The sequence below is a fragment of the Silurus aristotelis genome, assembly GCF_946808225.1.
Source record: "Silurus aristotelis genome assembly, chromosome: 11".
NCBI lineage: Eukaryota > Metazoa > Chordata > Actinopteri > Siluriformes > Siluridae > Silurus > Silurus aristotelis.
Window position 1 is genome coordinate 7,446,299 of NC_139584.1, and position 20,678 is coordinate 7,466,976.

Genomic DNA, 20,678 nt, shown 5'->3' on the forward strand with positions numbered 1-20,678 from the left:
TTAGGTTGTAGTTGTTTTGTTGCAAGCTAGACATTATGATAAACTACATATTATAAATTATAATGTTATGCAAGCTAAAAAAAATATTGGTATTCAATGCGTAAAGCAGGCAACACAACATAATCTAAGTGATATACAGTTATTAGCCAATTGCATTAAATGCATTAGCCTTCAATATCCTCATAACGATATAGTGATAGAGCTAAATACACACCTTTATCTTTTGCACGTTTCCACCCCACTTCTTTCTTTTTTCGGAATTGGGCTCCTGAGAGTTTAGGCCTTTTTTTGTCAAGCATTATTTTAATTTGGATTCAGTGCTCCTTACTGACGTGATGTCTATCCAGGTCTTGTCAGTTCTCCCACTGGCATCCCTGAAGGCTGAGGTGATGTCACCCAACCAACCGCCTTTTCTTTCTTAGTGTATAAGTAAAGGAAATTCTCTGGGCGGTGGGTGCACACTTCGAGTCCGACCAGGTTCATGACCGTGACATGATGTAATAATTGACACGGCCATGCAAATGAGCGGTAGAAAAATAAAATAATTAGCAACATCTTTGTTTTTATTTTATTTTATGTGGATTCCCCATGCCGCCCTGGGTGGCTGTCCATGTCGCCTCTGCCTAAATCTGCCATTGCCAAGTGGCACTCATAACAAATCAGGATGCACGCTCTACCCTGGTGGTGGCTTGCTGCGTGCTTGAAGTTTCTATCCACCCATAAATAAAAAAGAACTACTAATTTCATGAAATGTTGTTGAGTAAAAAGTTTTGTAAAATATTTGACTTTAAAATGTAGTAAAGTAAAAGTAAAAGTCTCCCCAAAGGAAATACTTCAGTAAAACATAGATAGACGAAAAAAACTAGGTAAGTACAGTAATGAAATACACTTACTTCGTTACAGTCCACCAATAGGATTATGCATGTTGTACAACAACCAAACAGCTTGACAGTGTTGGGATATGAATTCACAACTTTTCAATGGGTAGCTTAAAGCCATGAGCCAACATTTTTACCACTAAGTAGTAATTTGTGTGTTTGGTTGTGCTGACTGATGATGCCTAATTTCATTTTTAGTGTGTCTGTGCAAAGGCCATTGCCTGTAGCTTATTATTTGGTGTGATTTCACTTCACCACCTGGTTGCAATGCTTACAGGAACACAGAGTAGAGTCACATATTTGCCACTGTAACACCTCTTTGGTGTCTTGCTCCTAGATCACCAAATAAATGAAAGTTTACTACATCCCTGGCTACAGAGTGAATGGAACTAATGCTCAATGTAATGAGTGGAAGGGAAAGAGAAAGGGAATGAACTATACTCTGATCTAATCCAATCAAATCAAATAAAATTTTATTTGTCACATACACATACATACAGAGTACAACATGCAGTGAAATGCTTTTTACGATGGTCTGGCATGAGGGAATACGATGGGGAGAAAAATAAACCAAGAAAAAGAAGGAAGATAAATTAAGAATATAAACTATATAAAATATAAAATATATATAGATATATATGAGAAAAACGTGTATATACAAGGTATGCTTATGACAGTAAACAGTAAAACAGTAAACATTTATGGTGGTTGATGTGATTGTCCTTAAAGTGACCGTGTGCGGTGTGGTATAAAGTGCACTGTGCTGTGCAAGTCCAGAGTTAAAGTGACAGTCCAGAGATTGAAGTGTCGTAGTGCGAACAGAAAAATATGTGCAGAAAAAAAGGGTGACGATGGAGAGAGTGGACTAGTTTTAGATCCTGGATGTTTCCTGGTTCAAACTCCGAATGGCCTGCGGGATGAAGCTCCTCCTCATTCTTTCTGTGTTTGCTTTCAGGGAGCAGAAGCGCTTCTCTAAATGCAACAAAGAAAAGAGTCCATTGTTGGGATGACTGAGCTCCTTTAAAATCTTCCTAGTTTTGGTCCTGCACCGCGTGCTGTAGATGTCCTGCAGGTTAGGAAGCTCTGTGTGGATGGTACGTTCAGCTGAATGCACCACCCTCTGGAGGGCTCGCCTGTCCTGCATGATGCTGTTCCCAAACCAGGAAGTGATGCTACCCGTCAGAACGCTCTCAATGGTGCAAGAGTAAAAAGTCTTTTTTTTTTTCTCACATATCATCTTCTAATTTAATCAAATCTGGTCTTCCTTCACTCTGTTAAAAGCCAAAAAAGTTTCATCTGCTTACTAGCTTGCTCATGGACTGACAGACCCCAGACATTAATCACTCACATGCTCACAAGCACCAGCCATACTGTTGAAAGCAGCATGACGAACAATACATGGACATAGACACGTGAGCAGTTTGCAACTCATAAAAAATGCATTAACCTCATATAAGTCTTATTTACTACTACTACTAACATAGTTCTTATGCTTTGAGTTTTTGATTCCCCCTTTAGCCAGTCAGAATTAGGACAATTTGTCAGCGTAAGTTTATTTCTAGTTTAAGTAGCCTTTTGAGGGGGTTTCCTAACGGTATTTAATTGTTACAGACAAAACAGGAGTGAAAACACACCCACCCTGTCGAAATGTTTATTTTATTTTAATGTCAAGCCTCACTGTTACCAGACTTCCTTTTCACACTATTGTTCTTTCACCCAACTGACAAAACAAGGGATATCCACTTGGATACACTTCACCAAATCTATGATGCACACACTGACTGACCCTTGCTATCTGATATTCTGCCACAATTCACCATAGGTGACAGAATGTGTTCAAAGAACCCGTGGGTGTAGCTTGAAAACAGATGTATATAATGTACAAAATGAGGTGTTTTCTTTTTCTATAGCTTTTTTTTTATATCCAAAATGATATTTGGGTCATACACTATATGGCCAGTTTGTGGACACCTGACAGTCCAATTACAGATTTAGTCCCCTTTGCTGGTAATCTTTATTATCTCCCATTATCTGAGAATGCTTTTTAATGGAATTTGGGAACTTGGGTTTGCTGAAATGTTCAGGGAAAAGGTTTGGGAAAAAGTAATGCTAAAGCATAACAAGAGATTGTACACATTTGGAGCTTCAAACTTTGTGCCAACAGGTTGGGGAATAGCCACATGTGTATGTGATGCAAGTGTCCATATACCTTTGAACAAACATTCTATCTTGGATGCTGTGCTTTGCATGATTACGAGCCTTGTGCCTCTTATGAAATTTATAACCAATATATTGTATGGCTTATTAAAATGATTAAAGATTGCATGTTGAAAATCATGCAGTTAATTTTTAAGACTGCTTGCTTATGGTTTAAACATTTCTTACATAATGCAATCATTCAATTTGTTTATTAGTTTTTGATTATGTGGTATGTCTGGGTTTCCCATCAGGTATAAATACACATACATTTAAATATAAGTAAACTTTGTTCTATTATTAAAAATTTCAATTAAGCTGTATTAAGACAATGTCCATTGTTAAGAAATAAAATGTAATTAGCTGTTATTACAGAAACATAATAATTTAATACATACTGAATCTTTTGCTGATGGAACTACTCAGAAATGTAGAAAATGAATCACCATTTGGTCACTTACAATCTAGCATTCAACAAAGCTACGGTATAAATTACATCATTAGAAAATGTGGCCAACGTGTAATCCTTTAAAGGCTAATTTCTGTGGTATCTTGAAAATCAAATATATATCAGGACATTATCTTTTATTCTAACTGTGTACAAAAAAGTCTGTTCAGTAGCAGCAGTGTGCAAATATGTCATTCAATGATATTTTTCTGAAGGAACTTTTTCAGCAGTGAGGCAAACATAAAGTACACTCTCAACCTTCTCTTTTACACAAGCATATTCTGCTGATAAGGAAATGAAGAATCTATTAAACCTTACAGTATTTGTATAAAAAATATTTTAGTTTAAGGAAAAGTGTGAAGCAAAAAAACAGCCTGCACTTTATACTTTTTGTGACCCTCACAGTCTTCTGCAAGCTTCTGTTTCACATTGAGTATGTCCACAGTATAAAGCACATGAGTGGATCAGCTCATGAAATGCCAAATATGACCTAATACCAATCCGGTATATTAGGAAAAGCCATACTTGGTATTGAATGAGTGTGTTTCTAAGACTATGTGAAAAAATAACCCAGTCACGTGGTCTTTTGGTGCTTGGGGACCATTAAAGCATTTTACTGAATAGTCAATTAACTGAAAAGCTTAATGATTATGACGATTTTTGCTCTGTGCGCATAAAGAACTGTGAAGGCAGTTTGCTTGCTGATTCGCTTAGGGAACAACTGCTGCTGACGTCAACTCAGTTTGGTACCTTATCGAAGAGGCGTTCTGTGTGTTGCAGTGGGGAGGGGCAGCATTTTCACAGCTATCAAACAGTTATTCATAGCCAATAGAGTCAGTTTGGGTTTTAACAAAAAAGGAACAGACAATCATGTTTTGTTGTTTTTTTGAACAAATCCAGAAGAAAGTCTTTTTTTACTAGTAAGACTACCATGGCAGCCCAGCTTCATGCATCACTTTAGATTTAAAATTATTCATTGTATAGAAAGGTTTCAATATGATTCATTACTGTAGTTTATACAAATAGACATTTCATTTTCATTTGGCATGGTTGGCATCTCAGCACCACTGTTCACAGCTCAATCCATAACTTTGCATGAAGTTTCACATTCTGAGTGTATGTGTGGGTGATTTTTAGGTACTCCCATTTCATGAATGGTTACTCTAAATGTCCCTATGGTATAAATGAGATTGTGATGCAATGTCACTGATTGGTATCGTATCTAGGTGTATAATCTTATCTAACACCTAGTCTTTCTGGAACTGACTCTGGATCTACCATGATAATGATCTACTGGAACTGACTCTGGATCTACCATGATCATGACCATGGCTATTGTAGATGAAAACTGCATTAAAGATACACCACACCCCTCGTTACCTCATTTTTTCCGCAGCTGAAATTAATCTTGATATGTATAAAAAGAAAACTGACAATCTCTTTTGTTGTTGATGTGATGTTTCCCATGGTGATAAGCAAGGTGACACCCACATAGTGATATACATGAGCAGTGCTTCTATCTCTGTTTCTGTAGCACCAGCTAAAGCACACACACACACATACACACACACACACACACGCACACACACCCACACATACACACATACACCCACACAACTGTTGGCAGGTTTCAGCAGAGTTGAAAAGTTTTTTCTAAGGCCACTGAATCTTGCTGAACCATCCATACTGATGGTGAGTGGGCCTGTGGACCATCTGACAGTCTCTTCCGTTTGAAGACTCAGCAAGACAGAAAGTGGGATGACTCTCATACGTAAACACAGAAGATGCTAGGAATCCTAATTAGACTTGGCAAGTTGGCAATGAGAATTACATTCATTAAAGTATATGAGTAGGTGCTGATGGAAAAAATCAGCCTCAGTAAAATGTAAAGGAATACGTCACTGGATTTTAAATCAGCTATGATGCTTGTCTTACTCATCAACTACTGGAGCATATTTCGGGAATTGCGTATGCCTGATGTCAGAAAATAAATGATTGATGTGTCTTGGCTGTTTGCGACAGGGCCTTTTAACCACATTGTGAGATTAGGTGGAGCTGGTACTCATTTTCCTGGTTAAACAATATAAAAATGTGTGATTATGTCATGACTTCTTGGCTTTGTCTGATCTTAAGTAATTACATAAATGAGCTGAAAAAGTTATTGAAAGAATGCATGAAATATAGCATGTTATGTCTATTAATAAATATTCCGCAAGAGTCCAAGCCATTAAAGATAACAGATTTGTCACAAAATACTTTTTTATATCTATATAAGCATTCTAAAGGCTGGAGCTTTAACAAAACATGTTTGACTCAATGACCATTATTATACATGACTATTTTGATAGGCACCTAAATGAAAAATGAGTCACATTTATTTAATTAGACAGTTAAATACTGCAAAGTGTTGTCATGGTTATAATGATGGTTGCTAACAGGCTTTTGACCGAGAGACAGTTTTCAAACGTGACTCTTGAATGACTTACCTTGTTTGGGCTTCTGTCAATTATGTTCTTATGTGTTGAGCTTTACAGAAAAGCAAGCATGAAATAAAGACTGATGTTTTATGCAAATTTAATATTTTTTTAAGAGATATAAAACGGCTATTAAAGTCTTCAGAAATGTTTGGAGTAAATACAGTTGCTCCTCTTTCTTTATATGCATTACCCACATTCTACATCATGTACAGCTAACACCAAGAAACATGTAATTGCACTTTTACAGTGACAATGAAACACAGTGAAACAGTGAACTTTTTTAGATTGAGTTTTATTAAATCAATAAAAAATAAATAAATAAATATATACATAATAAATATACGCTAATATCGAACAAATAAAGTGGTCTCACACACGCACACTGACATGCGAAAAACACAAATCTCAACAGACTTTTTCTTTTTTGCTTTAAATCCAGTTTCATCTCTGAGTTTCTTCAAACATAGCTATCTTCCTCTAGTCCTGGTTCCAGCCCAGTCTCTCTTCACTTAGCTCATACAAAATATATAATGCTACATTTATTTCTCCTTCCACCCCGTAAACTCCACTATCTTTAATTCATAGCACCTTCTCCCCAATTACACTTTCTCTAACAGTCTTTTAGCATTAATTACCACTTACACACTAATTAACAGTTCCAGTATGCTTTCATGCTTTAGCCAACGTTCTGTTCACAGATTTTTCTCGTGCACACACACACACGCACGCACACGCACGCACACAGAACAGGACATGCAGTTTCACGGCTCTCTTTTGCATCTCTGCTGGAGCATGTTGAGTGCATATTCCATACGGCTGCGCAGCTCTGACGTGCAGCCGGCCCTCAGGAGTGCACTCAGCTTGAAAGTGGCGGATGTTCGCTCCTCGTTGATGTACGTCAGGAGGTAGTCGTCCTGCTGGGTGCACAGGATGAGTTTGGTGTGGTCATGGTAGAAGTTTACCTGTTTGGAGAGATAGAGACAGTTTGTCATCTCTGGAATTGAAACAGGATGTTGGGCATTGTTACGCTAGTGGTGAGTCACTGTGATACTACGGTGTGCGTAGGCTTCTACTTGATCTGAAAATAAGCTCACCGGATCAACTATTTAAGGAAAGAACAGTAAACAGTATTTGTAGAAGGAAAAACACACAGTGAGGGACTTGGAAGACTGTCAGTTGAACTACTGTATATGCTGAACGAAGGTGAAATAATGAGAGTAATTGTAAAAAACTAATAATAAAAAATACTTATAAGGAAGTGTAATTAGTAGTAAAGAGGTTCATAAGGAACGGTTGTGAATGCTGCTATATATTTGACAATTAGCAAACCTGCATGAATGAGGTGCTTCCTGGATACTATTGTATGAATGAAGAATAGGATGAAAATTTTTCTTTGATTACCTGGAAAGTGCCGTCATTAAAGAGCATCATCAGAGCCCGGTCGGACTTTAGCCATTGCAGCAGATAGAGTCTGGGCTTTTCAGCGTCTGTGTCAATCACCATATCACCTCCCTGTTGACAAGAGTAAATGTTATTGATTATACAGTAAGCACAGCACCCAGGAAGCTGTCCAAAGTACATGTATAACATTTTTATAGTGGTCTTTACATTATAAAAAATTTTTTAATGTAGGGTAATTTCCACTCACATCCATCAGATTTTCCTCCATATAGTGAGCGAAGTACTTGAGAATAGTGACCTGGCCCACACAGTTCTCAGGAACATCTGTTGTGTACATCACAGCACACTGACCCATCTCAGCATGCTGCAGTACAGTTCTAAACAAGAAAGAAAAACAGGCGACAGAGACACAAAGAGAACATTAAAACCATCTTCCAAACAACAAAATGTGATTTAAGTGAAAGGCATGGTAATGGCTTTGGTCTGTCTAATCTTAAAATAAGCTTTCTTTTTGCACAATGGTTTTCACTTTTTTATGTATCGAATGAACAATTTTTGCACTGTTACTTTGTGATGATGCTCACTTTACTTATTTGTAAGTACTCGCATGCCTCAAATTTTTATCTTTTCACATTGATATAAAAACATTTCAACCTACCAATCTACCTTATTAAATACCTAGCAACCTAGTAACTATCTAGCTACCTACATACTTCAGTGAAATATGAAATGTATGTAACAAATTTACTTCAATATTTTTAGATATGTTGGCAACCTCAAATCTTATAGATAGATTTTCGAGTACCTAACTATCTTCAAACTACCTTTAAAAAATATAAATGTACTATATGCCTACAACTAACTGCCCAAATACCAATCCAAATACGTACCTAACTGTCTACCTATGAGTACTTACCTACTTAACAACATTATCAGCTTACTACTTACCTACCTTGCTATTAAACTCTCTGCACCCACCTAAACGTACTTCCTGTCTTTGCACCTACGCAACTAACCTAATTAAATTAGCTACCTACGTAAGTATCTAAATATGTAGATTATTATATGCTTAACTACCCACTTAACTTCCTAAAATTTACCCAAAATACTGCCTACATATCTAACAAACTGTCTAACTACTGCGCTTGATTACAGAAATATAATTTTTTTCTTTATACCAAATACATATCCGTATTAAAAAAAACCTCAAATTTTCTATTTTGGGGAACTGTGATGTCACAATGTGTCCATTCATTTAGGCCATTTAATATTTATATATTATATATATATATATATTATATATATATATATATATATATATATATATATATATATATATATATATATATATATATATATATATATATATATATATATATATATTTTTTTTTTTTTACATTTATCCATCAAAAACTAACTGTATGTCTTCCACCAAAATCCCTCAAAAAATGTGTTGTGTAATCTCTATGTCTCTTGTGATAACCAGGAACGACATTGTGCACTTGACAACGGTGCTCATTACATTAATTGATTTAAGTTGGCAGCTGAACAAGCCCTGGCACCTACGTTTTGTCAGCTAGGAGACTCATGTGTGTTCCACTGTTGAAGAGGACGCCCACAGTGTTGTCGGCCAGCTGATATCCAAAGCCATATTTGTTGGAATAGTCCACCCACTTCGTTACCCACTGCATACTGCTGCATCCACTAACCTTAGGTAATTTCTCAGCTGGGGAAGAGTGAAGATTAGATTGTTATATACATGTGAATCTAAATTGCCCTTCGGTATGAATGGATTTGATGGATTTGTGAATATAGTGTGCGGGTCTAAAGTACCTGTGGGCATGTGTTCAAGGCAGCCTCGTAAAACACTGGCGATGGCTTCTGCCACTGAACCTGTTGTACTGTCCTCCAGACCTACAAATCAAAGGAAAAAGCTCTCAGAACTGCTAATGAAGTGCTATGAGACAGGAAAATTACTGACAGTTGCCAGACTGATGAAAGACAGACACACACACACACACACTCTCTTACATTCACTGCTGCTGCTGTAGCTCCCGAGGCTGCCTCTGACGATCATGAGGATGGTGTCTCGGGCTTCAGGCTGTGTGACTGTTGCCTGGGAAACAGGCTTTCTGTCCGGTAGTGACGGCGTTCCTTTTTCCTAAAAAGGCAAAAGGAAGAGAGGGGGAACGTGAGGACTGAGAATCACTGTCTTTCACTCTGGTCTCTATGTTATACACTGTGTTCTCAGTTAACAGTTAAACAGTAAGATGCCCCAGCTCACTTCTGCAGATGGTGTGGCAGGCTGTTTACTGATAGAGGTGGTCTTGAGGTCATCGCAGAGTTTGTAAATGTCATCTTCTTCTTTGGCTGTCTTATCTACAAGTGCAAATATGGTCTCAATTAAAGAGCTACTACTTTATATTTATTTTGTATATCCTTAGTAAAAAAAATAACGAATACTTACTGAGATTCTCATAGTACTTGGCTTTGTCTCTTTTTCCGCCAAACAGGGCAGCAGCTGCCTTCCTGAAAAAGCTTTTGGCAGGGCTGGAGATGTGGAAATCCGGAGCAGAAAGGCAGCAGCTGGAGGGCAGTGTCTCTGGCATGAAACCCTGTGTGGAATCACCAGTTAAGATCTCAGTGCTAAAAACCCTTGGCGTTTTAAATACAAAGTCCACTAAACAAAAACTGACCTGAGAGAGAAAATCATGCTGTGAGATCTCTTCAAGCCGCGGGCGATCGGCTGGGTCACGGGAGAGCATGCTGCTAATAAGCTGCCTGGCTGGGAGGGACAGGGAGGAAGGTAAAGAGTAGCGAGCCTCTTTAATACAGCGATACGTCTCCTTTAAGTTGTTGGTTTCAAATGGAGGTTTGCCCTGGAGCAGAGTGTACCTGCAAGAAAAAGGATAAATATTAGTCAGATACATTCAGCCAATTGGATTTAGTGCAGTTACGGCCAATTCTGGGCAGCATTAGATTTCATCTACCCTGCAGGACAATGCAACAGATGTGCATTGCATTGTTGTAGAGTTAAAGCCATAGAAAACTTACATAACACAGCCCAGGGCCCAGACATCCGACTCCCAGCCATGGCCCTGTTTATTCAGCACCTCTGGAGAAAGGTAATTCGGGGTGCCGCAGATCGTCTTGCGCCTGTTGCTCACTGGCTCCAGTTTGGCAGCAAGCCCGAAATCTCCAACCTTCAGTTCCATCGAGTCACTCACAAACAAGTTCCCTAAAAAGGAAACAAACAAAAATTGACCACAGGGTTTAGAATGGCCTTTACAAGTATTAGTGTGTTGATTTGATTTCAGAATTGAGCTGTGCACCTAGTTTGAGGTCTCTGTGTAGGATCTCTTGATCATGCAGGTATTTCAGAGCAGACACCGTCTGCTTGAGGTAGTACCTCACCTCAGGCTCCGTTAGCACTTTGCGTGACTTCAGGATGTGTGCCAGTGACTAAACAAATGCAGAATTGACAGAAAGAGGTATTAGCAAAACATCAATTGACTTGACTTGATCCACATTTCAATCCAGGTACAATTCCTTTCATTAAAAAAAAGACATTTTTGCCCACCCAAAAGAAATTTGACAGAATATGTGTGTGTACCAAGAGACAGAGACTGTGCATGTGGTGTAATCTTTAAGAGAGGGCATGGTGAGAGAGGGGGTTGTATGACTCACTCTTCTGCTGCAGTACTCCAGCAAGATATAAATGTTATCTTTGTCCTCAAAATGGTGATAGAAATGAACGATGTGCTTGTGGATCAGTGCTCTGTGCAACTCGATCTCCCTGTTAATCTGCAAAGCGGCAAAGTAAATAAATAAATGCGAGAGCATTACACACGGAGAGCCGCAGAACTCAATGCGGATGTGATTGACTCGTTCCCTGATCCACTCACCTTCTCCCGCTGGTGCGGTTTGGCGACGCGCGCGTGCGGAATGATCTTGGCGGCGTAGACTTTCCCGGCGGACAGATCGGTCATCTCGTAGCACTTCGCAAACCCTCCCTGTGACACACACACACACAGCATGGAGTAAATTCAAAGTGCAAAACAAACATACAAAACAAAACATCTCACCAACATTTCCAAAGACCGACTTTATTTCCGCAACGCGCATCCGCACCTTTCCGAGAACTTTCCCACGGCAGTAACATTTCCCCGTGACCGGATCCGTGATGATGCGTGAAAACTCCGCGGTGTTCGCACTTTGCTCGTCATTTCTCCGCCGCTGCTGCTCACCCGGTTTATTCTGCTCGCAAATCCGGTCGTTATTAGTCGGCTGTTGGTTCGAAACGCTCTTCGGGCTCTCCATGTTCAGACCACGATCTCGTGTGTCTCTGTCTCGCGCTCCGTCATCGCCGTCCGGTTTTATACCGAGAACTCCGCCTCCTGTCTAGACTCCGAACGCAAGCCCCACTTTAACGTCACGAGCGCAAGGCATCATCAGCACGCGCTTGTGTCCAGTGTTACTGAAACTTTTCTGTTTCCGATTTTATCCACCAGAAATTCTTCTAAACCCTTCATTACTATTGTGCGTAAATGTATCTAAATGGCATTTACACTCATTTTGCAGACACCAGGGACCTACTGAAAATGCTTTCCAATCTCTATAAAAAAATAAAAATGAAATAATAATAATACTAATAATACTAATAATAAAAATAATAATAATAATAAACAGATCCTCATAAGCACCTGCGCATGAGGTAGGATTCGAATAGAGGTAGGGTTTTTTTTTTTTGTCTGAAGACATCCAGTGACTCAGCTGTTTATACAGCCATCGAAAGTTCATGCCACCACCTGGGTATAACCAGTAATGACTCATGTCTTCATGATACCTTGAGATATAGTGGGTGCAGTCAAATCATGCTAGAGACTTAAAAGGAGCATGGTGCAGTGCAGGGTGTGAGAAGTGCCTTAAGCACCAGGCAGCTAGAAATAGCCATCAGAGATACTGCAAAAAAATTTAGAGATGTGGGAAACTGGGAGGGTTGAACGCATTCTGGATCAGTTGCATTTGACTCAATGCACAAAAGGGCAGACCTGCGAAGAGTGAGTCACAGCTGACCGGATTTAAGATGAGAAGAAACTGAATAAGCACTAGAGTGGCCTCCATGAATAGAAATGCCTGCATGTTCCTTGGGTTTTGATAAATAAGAGGCAGCAAATGGTATTTTAGGTTTAAGCACATGGAGATGATCATATAGTGCAGTACTCAGGAGTTAAGGCTCTGGGTTAAAGATCAGAAAGTCAAGCCTCAGTATAGCCAAACTGCCACACTTGGGCCCTTGAGCAAGGCCCTTAACCCTTTGCACTCTGACTACAACTTCCTAATATTAGTGGGATATGCAAAGAAAGAATTTCACTGTGCTGTGATGTATCTGTAACAGGTCTTTCTTATAGTATAATAAGTAATGTGTAGAACATTTTAAATGCACTATGTACAATTGATTTATTAATTAATCTTCACATCCTGGTCAAGGTCATGGTGAGTCCATCATGAGGTGGAAATACACTCTAGATAGGCCATGTTATGTTAGAGGAGCCCTATTACAGTATCTACATTTTATTAGATTTTTAGAAATTTATTTTAGTCAGCTGTTTTTAAACCATTTTCTTAAAGTGGGCAATAATTTTAACTTGAATGTATTTCAAGTCAGATATATCAGTGGTTCTTAGTTATGTCCTCTCATGCTTTACTCTATTCTGAACTAAACTGATTTAGAGCATCACCTTGTGGTTAATGTAATGTAGTGCAACCTAACAAAACAGGTATTACTGCAATACATTTTGTATAATGGATCTCAAGCATTCTGTAGGTTTCTCCATCTTCTACAGACACTTTATTAGACGCTTTGCTTACACTTTGCATCGCTTTTATGTAAACCATGACAGCTGGTCTTCCATCTGCACTTTGTGATACAGTGATATTGTATCAGAATTAGAATGATAATTATAAACTATTGTTCATAATGGGTTGGCAGCAGCAGATGGCCTATAGAGAGAAGAGCAAACAGACATGCTGAACTGTGCCATGAATTCTCTAAAAGGACAAAGCTTCTCCTGCCTTGGGTCATGCACGTTAGCCACACCACTTGAAGAGAATTCTAAATGATGTCCATTTATATTGGTTTTCCTGGGACAAAGATGTTAATAGAAATGCAGGTCTGTACTAAATTAGCACATGATACCAGAATGTTGTTCTCTACAGCCTTTTTTTTTAACCCAATTTCTCTAAATTTGATTTGCCTTTTGACAGCCAGCACATGCCAACCACAAAACTGTCGAGGGAAAGTGCTGACACGTGCATCCTCTGAGACACGTGAAAACAGCCACCACATTTTTTTTCAGGCTGCTGCTGCTCCTTTTAGGGCAACTGAACACACTGAAAGAAAAATGTTAAATGCATTCTTCAGTATAATGTACATGAGTACTCTGATTTGGTAATGTTAGTCACTATGATGATCGGCAAATTTGCTCTTGGTATATGGATCACTGTGGGGTTCTGTTTCGCATTCGCCTGAGGACACAATGTTTTTCAGTTGCACCACTTTAGAGCATTGTTTTGAAAACTTTCTTTTATTAAAACATATATATTCGACATAATGTTAAGCGCTGTAGCCCAAAAGATGTTTCCGCCATGTTACCCAGCTTTATTATTAGGAATATGACAAAGTGCATTTGCAAGCTTCTCAGGCATTAACAAACTCTCAAGTATGTTGCTCATTCATTAGACTGCTCTGCTAGATGAATGTTATTAAGATGCTAATGTCACTTTACCTCAAGCCATTTATGTTCATTAATATTTACTGCATTTCATGTTTTCATAAAAGAGAAATTATAAATGTAGTCCTCATGTTCAGTCAATTCTAAGAGATCTACAGATGAGTAAAATTCTCATATATTATCACAATCGAAACTATATTATTTATCTGGAGCATTGGATAGGTTTTCTAAGTAGCTTATAAACACAGCTGCTAATAGTTACTGACATCCACATCACGAACCAACCTCATGTACAAAGCTGTAGTGCTTATTTTTTGAGTTTATATTATTATTACATTAAATAATATTATCTGAAGTACTTTTTAATGACGGGTTTGAAAATCTTTCTGTACTAAATAATAGGTTCTATATAATGGGAGTCAAAATGTTTAGTGGTAAAAAGTATCATTCTCAATCCATAAACATTTTAAGGCAGAATGCCTGCAATTACTATTCTGCTCTACAGTAAACATGTTTTAAAGTAGAGCTCTCAAAGTATATTACTGGCAGAAAAAAGGATTAATCTGTTTTCCATAATTCAGCACCATCTGACAGGTTGCCACAGAATCCCAGATATATTTAACAAAAAACACTGACAGGTTATACAACCTCCAATATTGTCACTTTCACTTAATCAGAAAGACTATGTTTAGGTCATTGCCTGAAAGTTGTAAATCAGAGTCAAAAAGTGCAATGTAATAATTGCTGTGGGTTTATAAATATCTATTTGGCAGTAAAGAAAAAGGCTTGCAATGATTTCTGTGTTCATTCCAGGAGTTTGCGGACTGTTGCCATGTCGTAGGCCCAAGCCTGGTCAATTCCTTGTCCCTCTGATGCTGAAGCATGCCAGTGAGGAAACGGGAATCGACAGGCAATCACTCTGGCATCATGAGCCAACTCCTGCTCCAGCTTCCTGCCTAGAACTTCCATCTGAGGAGAACACCAAAATTCTTATCACATGATGACTATATTCGTTATTTTAATAATAAGCAGATTTCTTTACTGTTGCTCGACTTTACTCCTAATGAATTCATTTGGATTGCAGATTTGCATAAACATACCACTCCAGGTGCCAAGAAAACTGTCAAGGTCTTATATCGGGACAAATCAGTCTGTAAAATATGGAGACGTCTTGCTGTTATAAACCATATAATATGAAAATATACATCTTCCTAGATCTACTATATAGCCAAATGTATACGGACACCCAATTATTACAACACATGATGGTCTTCCCCATATGACAACAATTACCACAAAGGTATAAGCACACAATTATATAGAATGTTTTTCTATTCTGTAACTTTTCCCTTTACTGAAATTTAAGGGCATGTTCTTCCATGACAATGCCCCTGAGCACAACGTAAGCATAAACAAACTGTGTGTCACAGGTGCTGTGAAAGAACTCAAGTGGCCTACACAAAGTAGAGACCTCAACTCCATTGAACAACTTTGGCTATCTTGCCTGACATTAGTGTCTTCGATTAATAATGTTCTTGTGGTAGAATAGGCAAATCTCCATTGCCACACTCCAAAGTCTTGTGAAAGTATCTCCTTTCCAGAAGAATGAAGGTTATTACACTATTATATGCTTTTTTTAAGGCATGTGACAAACACAAAGAAACATTAACATGTATAAAATACCTTCCAGAAGTCCTCATTTACAAATCTTGCTGTCGTAGTTGGAATTTTCATCCATCTTGCTCTGGCTCTGGCATAACCAATCAAAATGGAGTTTATTTCAAATCCAGTACATTGGAAGCCCAATGAACTGGCAGCAAACACCTGTAAAGACAAACAAAAATAGTGAATTTGAATACATGATTAGAGCCTATCCATGTTAAGATCTATAAATATACACAGTAGGGATGGCTCGATGCCAAAATCTTAGCTTTGGTACAATACCAGAATGTGGTATCGATACTAAACATTGATACCATAAGTGACAAATAACCAGCCTTTAAAAAAGAGTGAATTAATTTTTTTTTATAAAATAAGAATCCTTTTTATATCCATTATCCATTTTATAAAAAAGAATAATAAAACAGATTTATATCTTAATACCTTTGCATCAAACTGTTGCAAAAAACCTACAGGGAACATAGGTTACATTTTGATGTTGAGAAAAAAAAGAAAACTGGAGTAATACATACAATAAAAATATATTTAAAGCCTCTTATCATTGTCACGTTACCGGTTTCGCAGCAATTTGTGAAGCACTGCCGCTTACATGTGAAATTCGGAACAGCAGCGTATCAAATACCGAAATCAGCAAAATTATGATATCGTACAGTCTGAAATATAATATGTACCGGCATTTTTCCAGTATACCGCACATCACTAATACATAGTGATGCAGCTCTATTTTTATTACGCACACTCATAACTCTCACTGTACAGAACTTCGAGCTGTATTTGAATAAATACATGTAAGATACTTTTAAAAAGTATAATCAGAGCAACAAAGAACAAAAAATATATTGTTACCTAGAGAACACTAAGTGTGAGGCAGGAATACAACCTAGACGGGACTCAGTCCACATCAGGGAACCACACACACATTCACATACATATTTACACTTAGAGATAATCAAGCATATCTAATCCACCTACTAGCATGTTTTTGGGAGGTGGAAGGAAATCAGGAAATCCAAAAGAAACCCTTCCAGACAGAAACTGAGTTCAGGACTGAACCAGAGACCCTGGACCTGTGAGGCAAAAGTGGTACCTTCTGTACCAACATGTTGTCCAAGCTTTTTAATATTATCATTTTAAATCACAAATGCAGAGCATTTTCCTGCTTCTCACTGCTCAAGGCCTAAAACTGCACTTGCAGCTTAAACTTTTGTATTAAATCTTTGACATACTCTTTTACTCTGTATTAAGCACTTACCAGTCTTCCATCTCCAGAACCCAGATCTGCCAGACAGCCTCCTCTGCCTTGCAGGAGCTTTAGAACGTTCTGCGTCTGCACCCCACTTGAGGGCAAGTACGGCACCTGCACAGCAGAGATAGGACTTTTGTCTCATGCTGAGACCTCAACAAGAGGGAATTGAGGAGAATGAACAGGACAGAATTTCATAAATGAACATTCAGGTCATGGGAGTAGGTCAGAGGGATAGGATTTGCACAGAAGATTACATCCAATCACATGTTTGGATGCAGTTGAAGAAAAATCTCCTTCACATTAGGAAACATTTTATTCAGTGCAGCTTGTTTGTTGCATATATCAGTTTCAAATCATTTTCAAATTCAACATCAAATGCATGCTCCATGTAACACCAACAATATCATATAGGTAAAACGATCCATTATTGCTCTAGTAAGAAAAAGTTAGCAGTATTCATCATCAGTGACAGACTAGTTTAGTTGCTCTGAAGTTCATGGACCATCCTTTCAGATATTAATCAGCAGGGTGAGAAATAAAAAACAAGACCAGAAGCAGAGATTTTATTGTTCTGACAGGTATTACTGTCACTTTTGCATCACATCAATCTTTTAAAAGACGTTGTGGTTTACAGGATAACACGTGAAATTAGTTTGACCAAGAGAAATAGTGAAAGTAGAAGTGAATTTCCAACAACTGCACCGTTACCAAGTAATTTTCATTTAGAACTTAAAAAAATTATATTTCCTCGTTTCAGTTAAATGTAAAAGGTCTAAATATACTACTTTGTAGACTCTAGGTTATACCTTAATATAATTCCAAAAATTATAAAAACAGTGAACATACAGAAAAGCTTTATATAAGTTTATGTCCCCAAACTTTTGATTGACATGTTACCTTAAGGCATGTTGGCACTTTTCGGAATCCAGGCAGTGCAAAAACTGTCCAAAGTGCGTAAGAGGCCATAAGCATGGCTCCCGAGGCAGCCATGACCACCGGCTTTTCACGAGCAGGATGTAACTTTTTGTCCCGAAGGATAACGTCCACTGAGTCTTCCATGATCTTCATCTTGAAATGAACAAATTGATAAAACACAGAGGACACAGGTGTAAGCCTTTCTGCACACACGCTATCACATTCTCAAAAATTTAATGTTACTTGAACTTTGGATACTTACTGGACCGTTCACATGGGAAGAAGTCCCATGTGAATGAAAACGAGTCATCTTTTGTAACAGCAGTTATTAAATTAAAGATATTACTAGACATGTATTTAAAGTGATATTTCCTTATTATAATTATTATGAATAAACTTTTTTATATATTTGAAGGTTTGTAGTCATGAAGCCAGTAGCCAACTGGCCAAGTTGTGTAATACTCTTATACAATTAAAGGCAAGGTTTTTTTTTACATGTCACATGTACATTACAGAACAGTGAAATTCTTTCATTGTATAGCCCAGCGATGTTAATAAGCTGAGGTCAAAGTGCAGGGGTCAGTCATAATATATTCAGCACCTAAAGCACAGAGGGTTACAGGCCCAAGAGCAGCAGCTTGGCGATACAGGCGCTTGAAACCCCACTTTCTGATCAGCAACCCTTAAGCTAAGCTACCACCTCCCTAATTTTTTGCATATCTCTTGTCAGGAAGCTGGGGTCAGAGCGTCAGTCATGGTACATGACCCTGGTGAAGAGAGGGTTAAGTGCCTTGCTCTAGGGCCTAACAGTGGCAGCAGTTTGGGGGTGGTGGAGCTTGAATGACCAGTAATCCAGAGCCTGAAACACTGAACCACCACTGCCATACAATCTACAGTCTTGTTGAACTCTTGCGAACATGCCAGGAGGACATGCACTGGTGCAGAAGGTTCGTGCTCTTGTCTATTGTTTATATAATTATATTTATTCCAGGGGAGGGCGCCAGGACTCCATGTTTACTCTCTAACCATACTCAAAAAGTTTTGACGACAAAATAAAGTGGAGATCATTGCAAATCTGAAACACACGCCCAAAAAGTGAATATGCATAAAACATGCAACAAACAAACAAACAAACATGATGACTAGTGGTTTACTGCAGCTGCAGATTTCCATATATATATATATATATATATATATATATATATATATATATATATACACCATTCCGCCTGCTGATTTGACAGCAAACATTTAACAATAAGCTCCGATTTAATTTAGCAGACAGGAAGTGCACAAAAACTTCAACCACAACATAAAAAGTATGTGAACAAACTGCGCAGCTTGGTGTCCTACCTAAAAACCACGTTTCCCATCAGCGTTGTGCCCAGTGGGCGGGGCTTCTACATGATCTTATCACGTGATGGAGTGAGAAAGGCAACACGGAAGAGTGAGACTCTTGAGAATAATGTCAAATAAAATAAATAAAAAACCCAAAAGATTATAATAAATTACGTAAAATGGTGTCATGCATGAATTTTTACTATTAAATGCACTCATTGATATCAATACGATTTGCATCTACGTCTCAGATTAGTTTGGACTGTGCATTACGTCATAGTTATATTTGATTTATTGATTTATTTATTTTTTCGGAGCCTGCGTTGGAGAAACAGAAGACACGTGACCGCTCTGATCCGAGCTTTATATCAGAATCAAAAAATTCTGCAGGTGCAATTTACCATCTTACAGGACTACCTGTTGATCGGATCATCATCTAACCTTAACTATTTTAATAACTTTAACCAGAAAAAAAAACTAGAACCATGCCAATGCACCAATTTATTTATTTATTTATTTTTATTAAAAAAAAACCACATCAAAGCACCTGAACTAAGATACCAAAAATCTACTTCATATATACAGAACAGAATCCACACACTTATTTAGAAATATAGATTTAGGTTTCTACTTAATATTTTTTTTGTCTATTTGTATTCAACACGTTATATGTGTATGTATCTACTCCTCGATAGATTAGTCTCTGAATCTATTTCCTTATAAATTTATTTATTCTTGCATTTATAATATTGGAAAAAATTTGTTTACTCGAACTAGTATCAAGCTGAAAAAAAAATTAATTAATTAAATAAATAAATAAATGTAGAATCTTTATTTAGGAATGTGTGACCACAAGAGGTCGCTGTGGTGCAATGTTTAGAAACATTGCATGTTCTGTATGGAATCCCTACAAGTCGGATCTAATATACAGGTGTATTCTAGTATCATCAAAATAAAAAGAGATAAACACTTAAAATATATCAGTCTGTGTTTTATGGATCTATATAATATACGAGGTTCAATATTTGTACTGAATTACTAAAATAAAACTTTTTAATGACATTTTAATTTATTGATACGCACCTGTATGTCTAGAGCCAAAATATCTGAAATAAATCAAATAAGGCCAAGTGATTAACATAAACTTGCATCACACTAAACTGTTTTTAACTAAATCGAATCGCATTCGTCCTCCTTGTTTATGGTTTTGTTATATTTAGAATGAATGAGTAAATTAATGAATGAATAAATAAATAATTACTCATTACTTAGTAATCTGCTTTACTAATCAATTTTTGCATTAAATGTTTTCTAGTTCAATAAAATAAAACAAATAAAAAAGTATGCAGAATCAATCCCATTTAT

The 20,678-nt window shown here is 37.6% G+C and overlaps 2 protein-coding genes across 3 annotated transcripts; both read right to left on the reverse strand.

Annotated features, from left to right (window-relative positions):
* Positions 1-6,413: 6,413 nt before the first annotated feature.
* Positions 6,414-11,775, reverse strand: plk2b (polo-like kinase 2b). Its single transcript, XM_083555534.1, has 14 exons — positions 11,532-11,775; positions 11,306-11,413; positions 11,088-11,204; positions 10,733-10,862; positions 10,455-10,638; positions 10,097-10,295; positions 9,868-10,015; positions 9,685-9,779; positions 9,432-9,561; positions 9,234-9,314; positions 8,967-9,126; positions 7,648-7,777; positions 7,401-7,511; positions 6,414-6,961 (listed from the first exon to the last, which is right to left on the reverse strand). The coding sequence occupies exons 1-14, from the start codon at positions 11,718-11,720 to the stop codon at positions 6,761-6,763; spliced, it is 1,983 nt and encodes a 660-aa protein (XP_083411660.1). The 5' UTR covers positions 11,721-11,775; the 3' UTR covers positions 6,414-6,760.
* A 2,193-nt stretch (positions 11,776-13,968) lies between these two features.
* Positions 13,969-19,375, reverse strand: LOC310733931 (ATP synthase subunit C lysine N-methyltransferase). Of its 2 annotated transcripts, none has more exons than XM_083555457.1 (6): positions 19,329-19,375; positions 17,958-18,128; positions 17,067-17,171; positions 15,818-15,958; positions 15,235-15,285; positions 13,969-15,103 (listed from the first exon to the last, which is right to left on the reverse strand). In XM_083555457.1, exons 2-6 carry the CDS (start codon positions 18,126-18,128, stop codon positions 14,939-14,941), a joined length of 633 nt encoding a protein of 210 aa, XP_083411583.1. In that variant the 5' UTR covers positions 19,329-19,375; the 3' UTR covers positions 13,969-14,938. The 2 variants fall into 2 exon arrangements, with proteins under 2 accessions (XP_083411583.1, XP_083411582.1); XM_083555456.1 differs by lacking the exon at positions 19,329-19,375 and adding an exon at positions 18,238-18,425.
* Between the last annotated feature and the right edge of the window lie 1,303 nt (positions 19,376-20,678).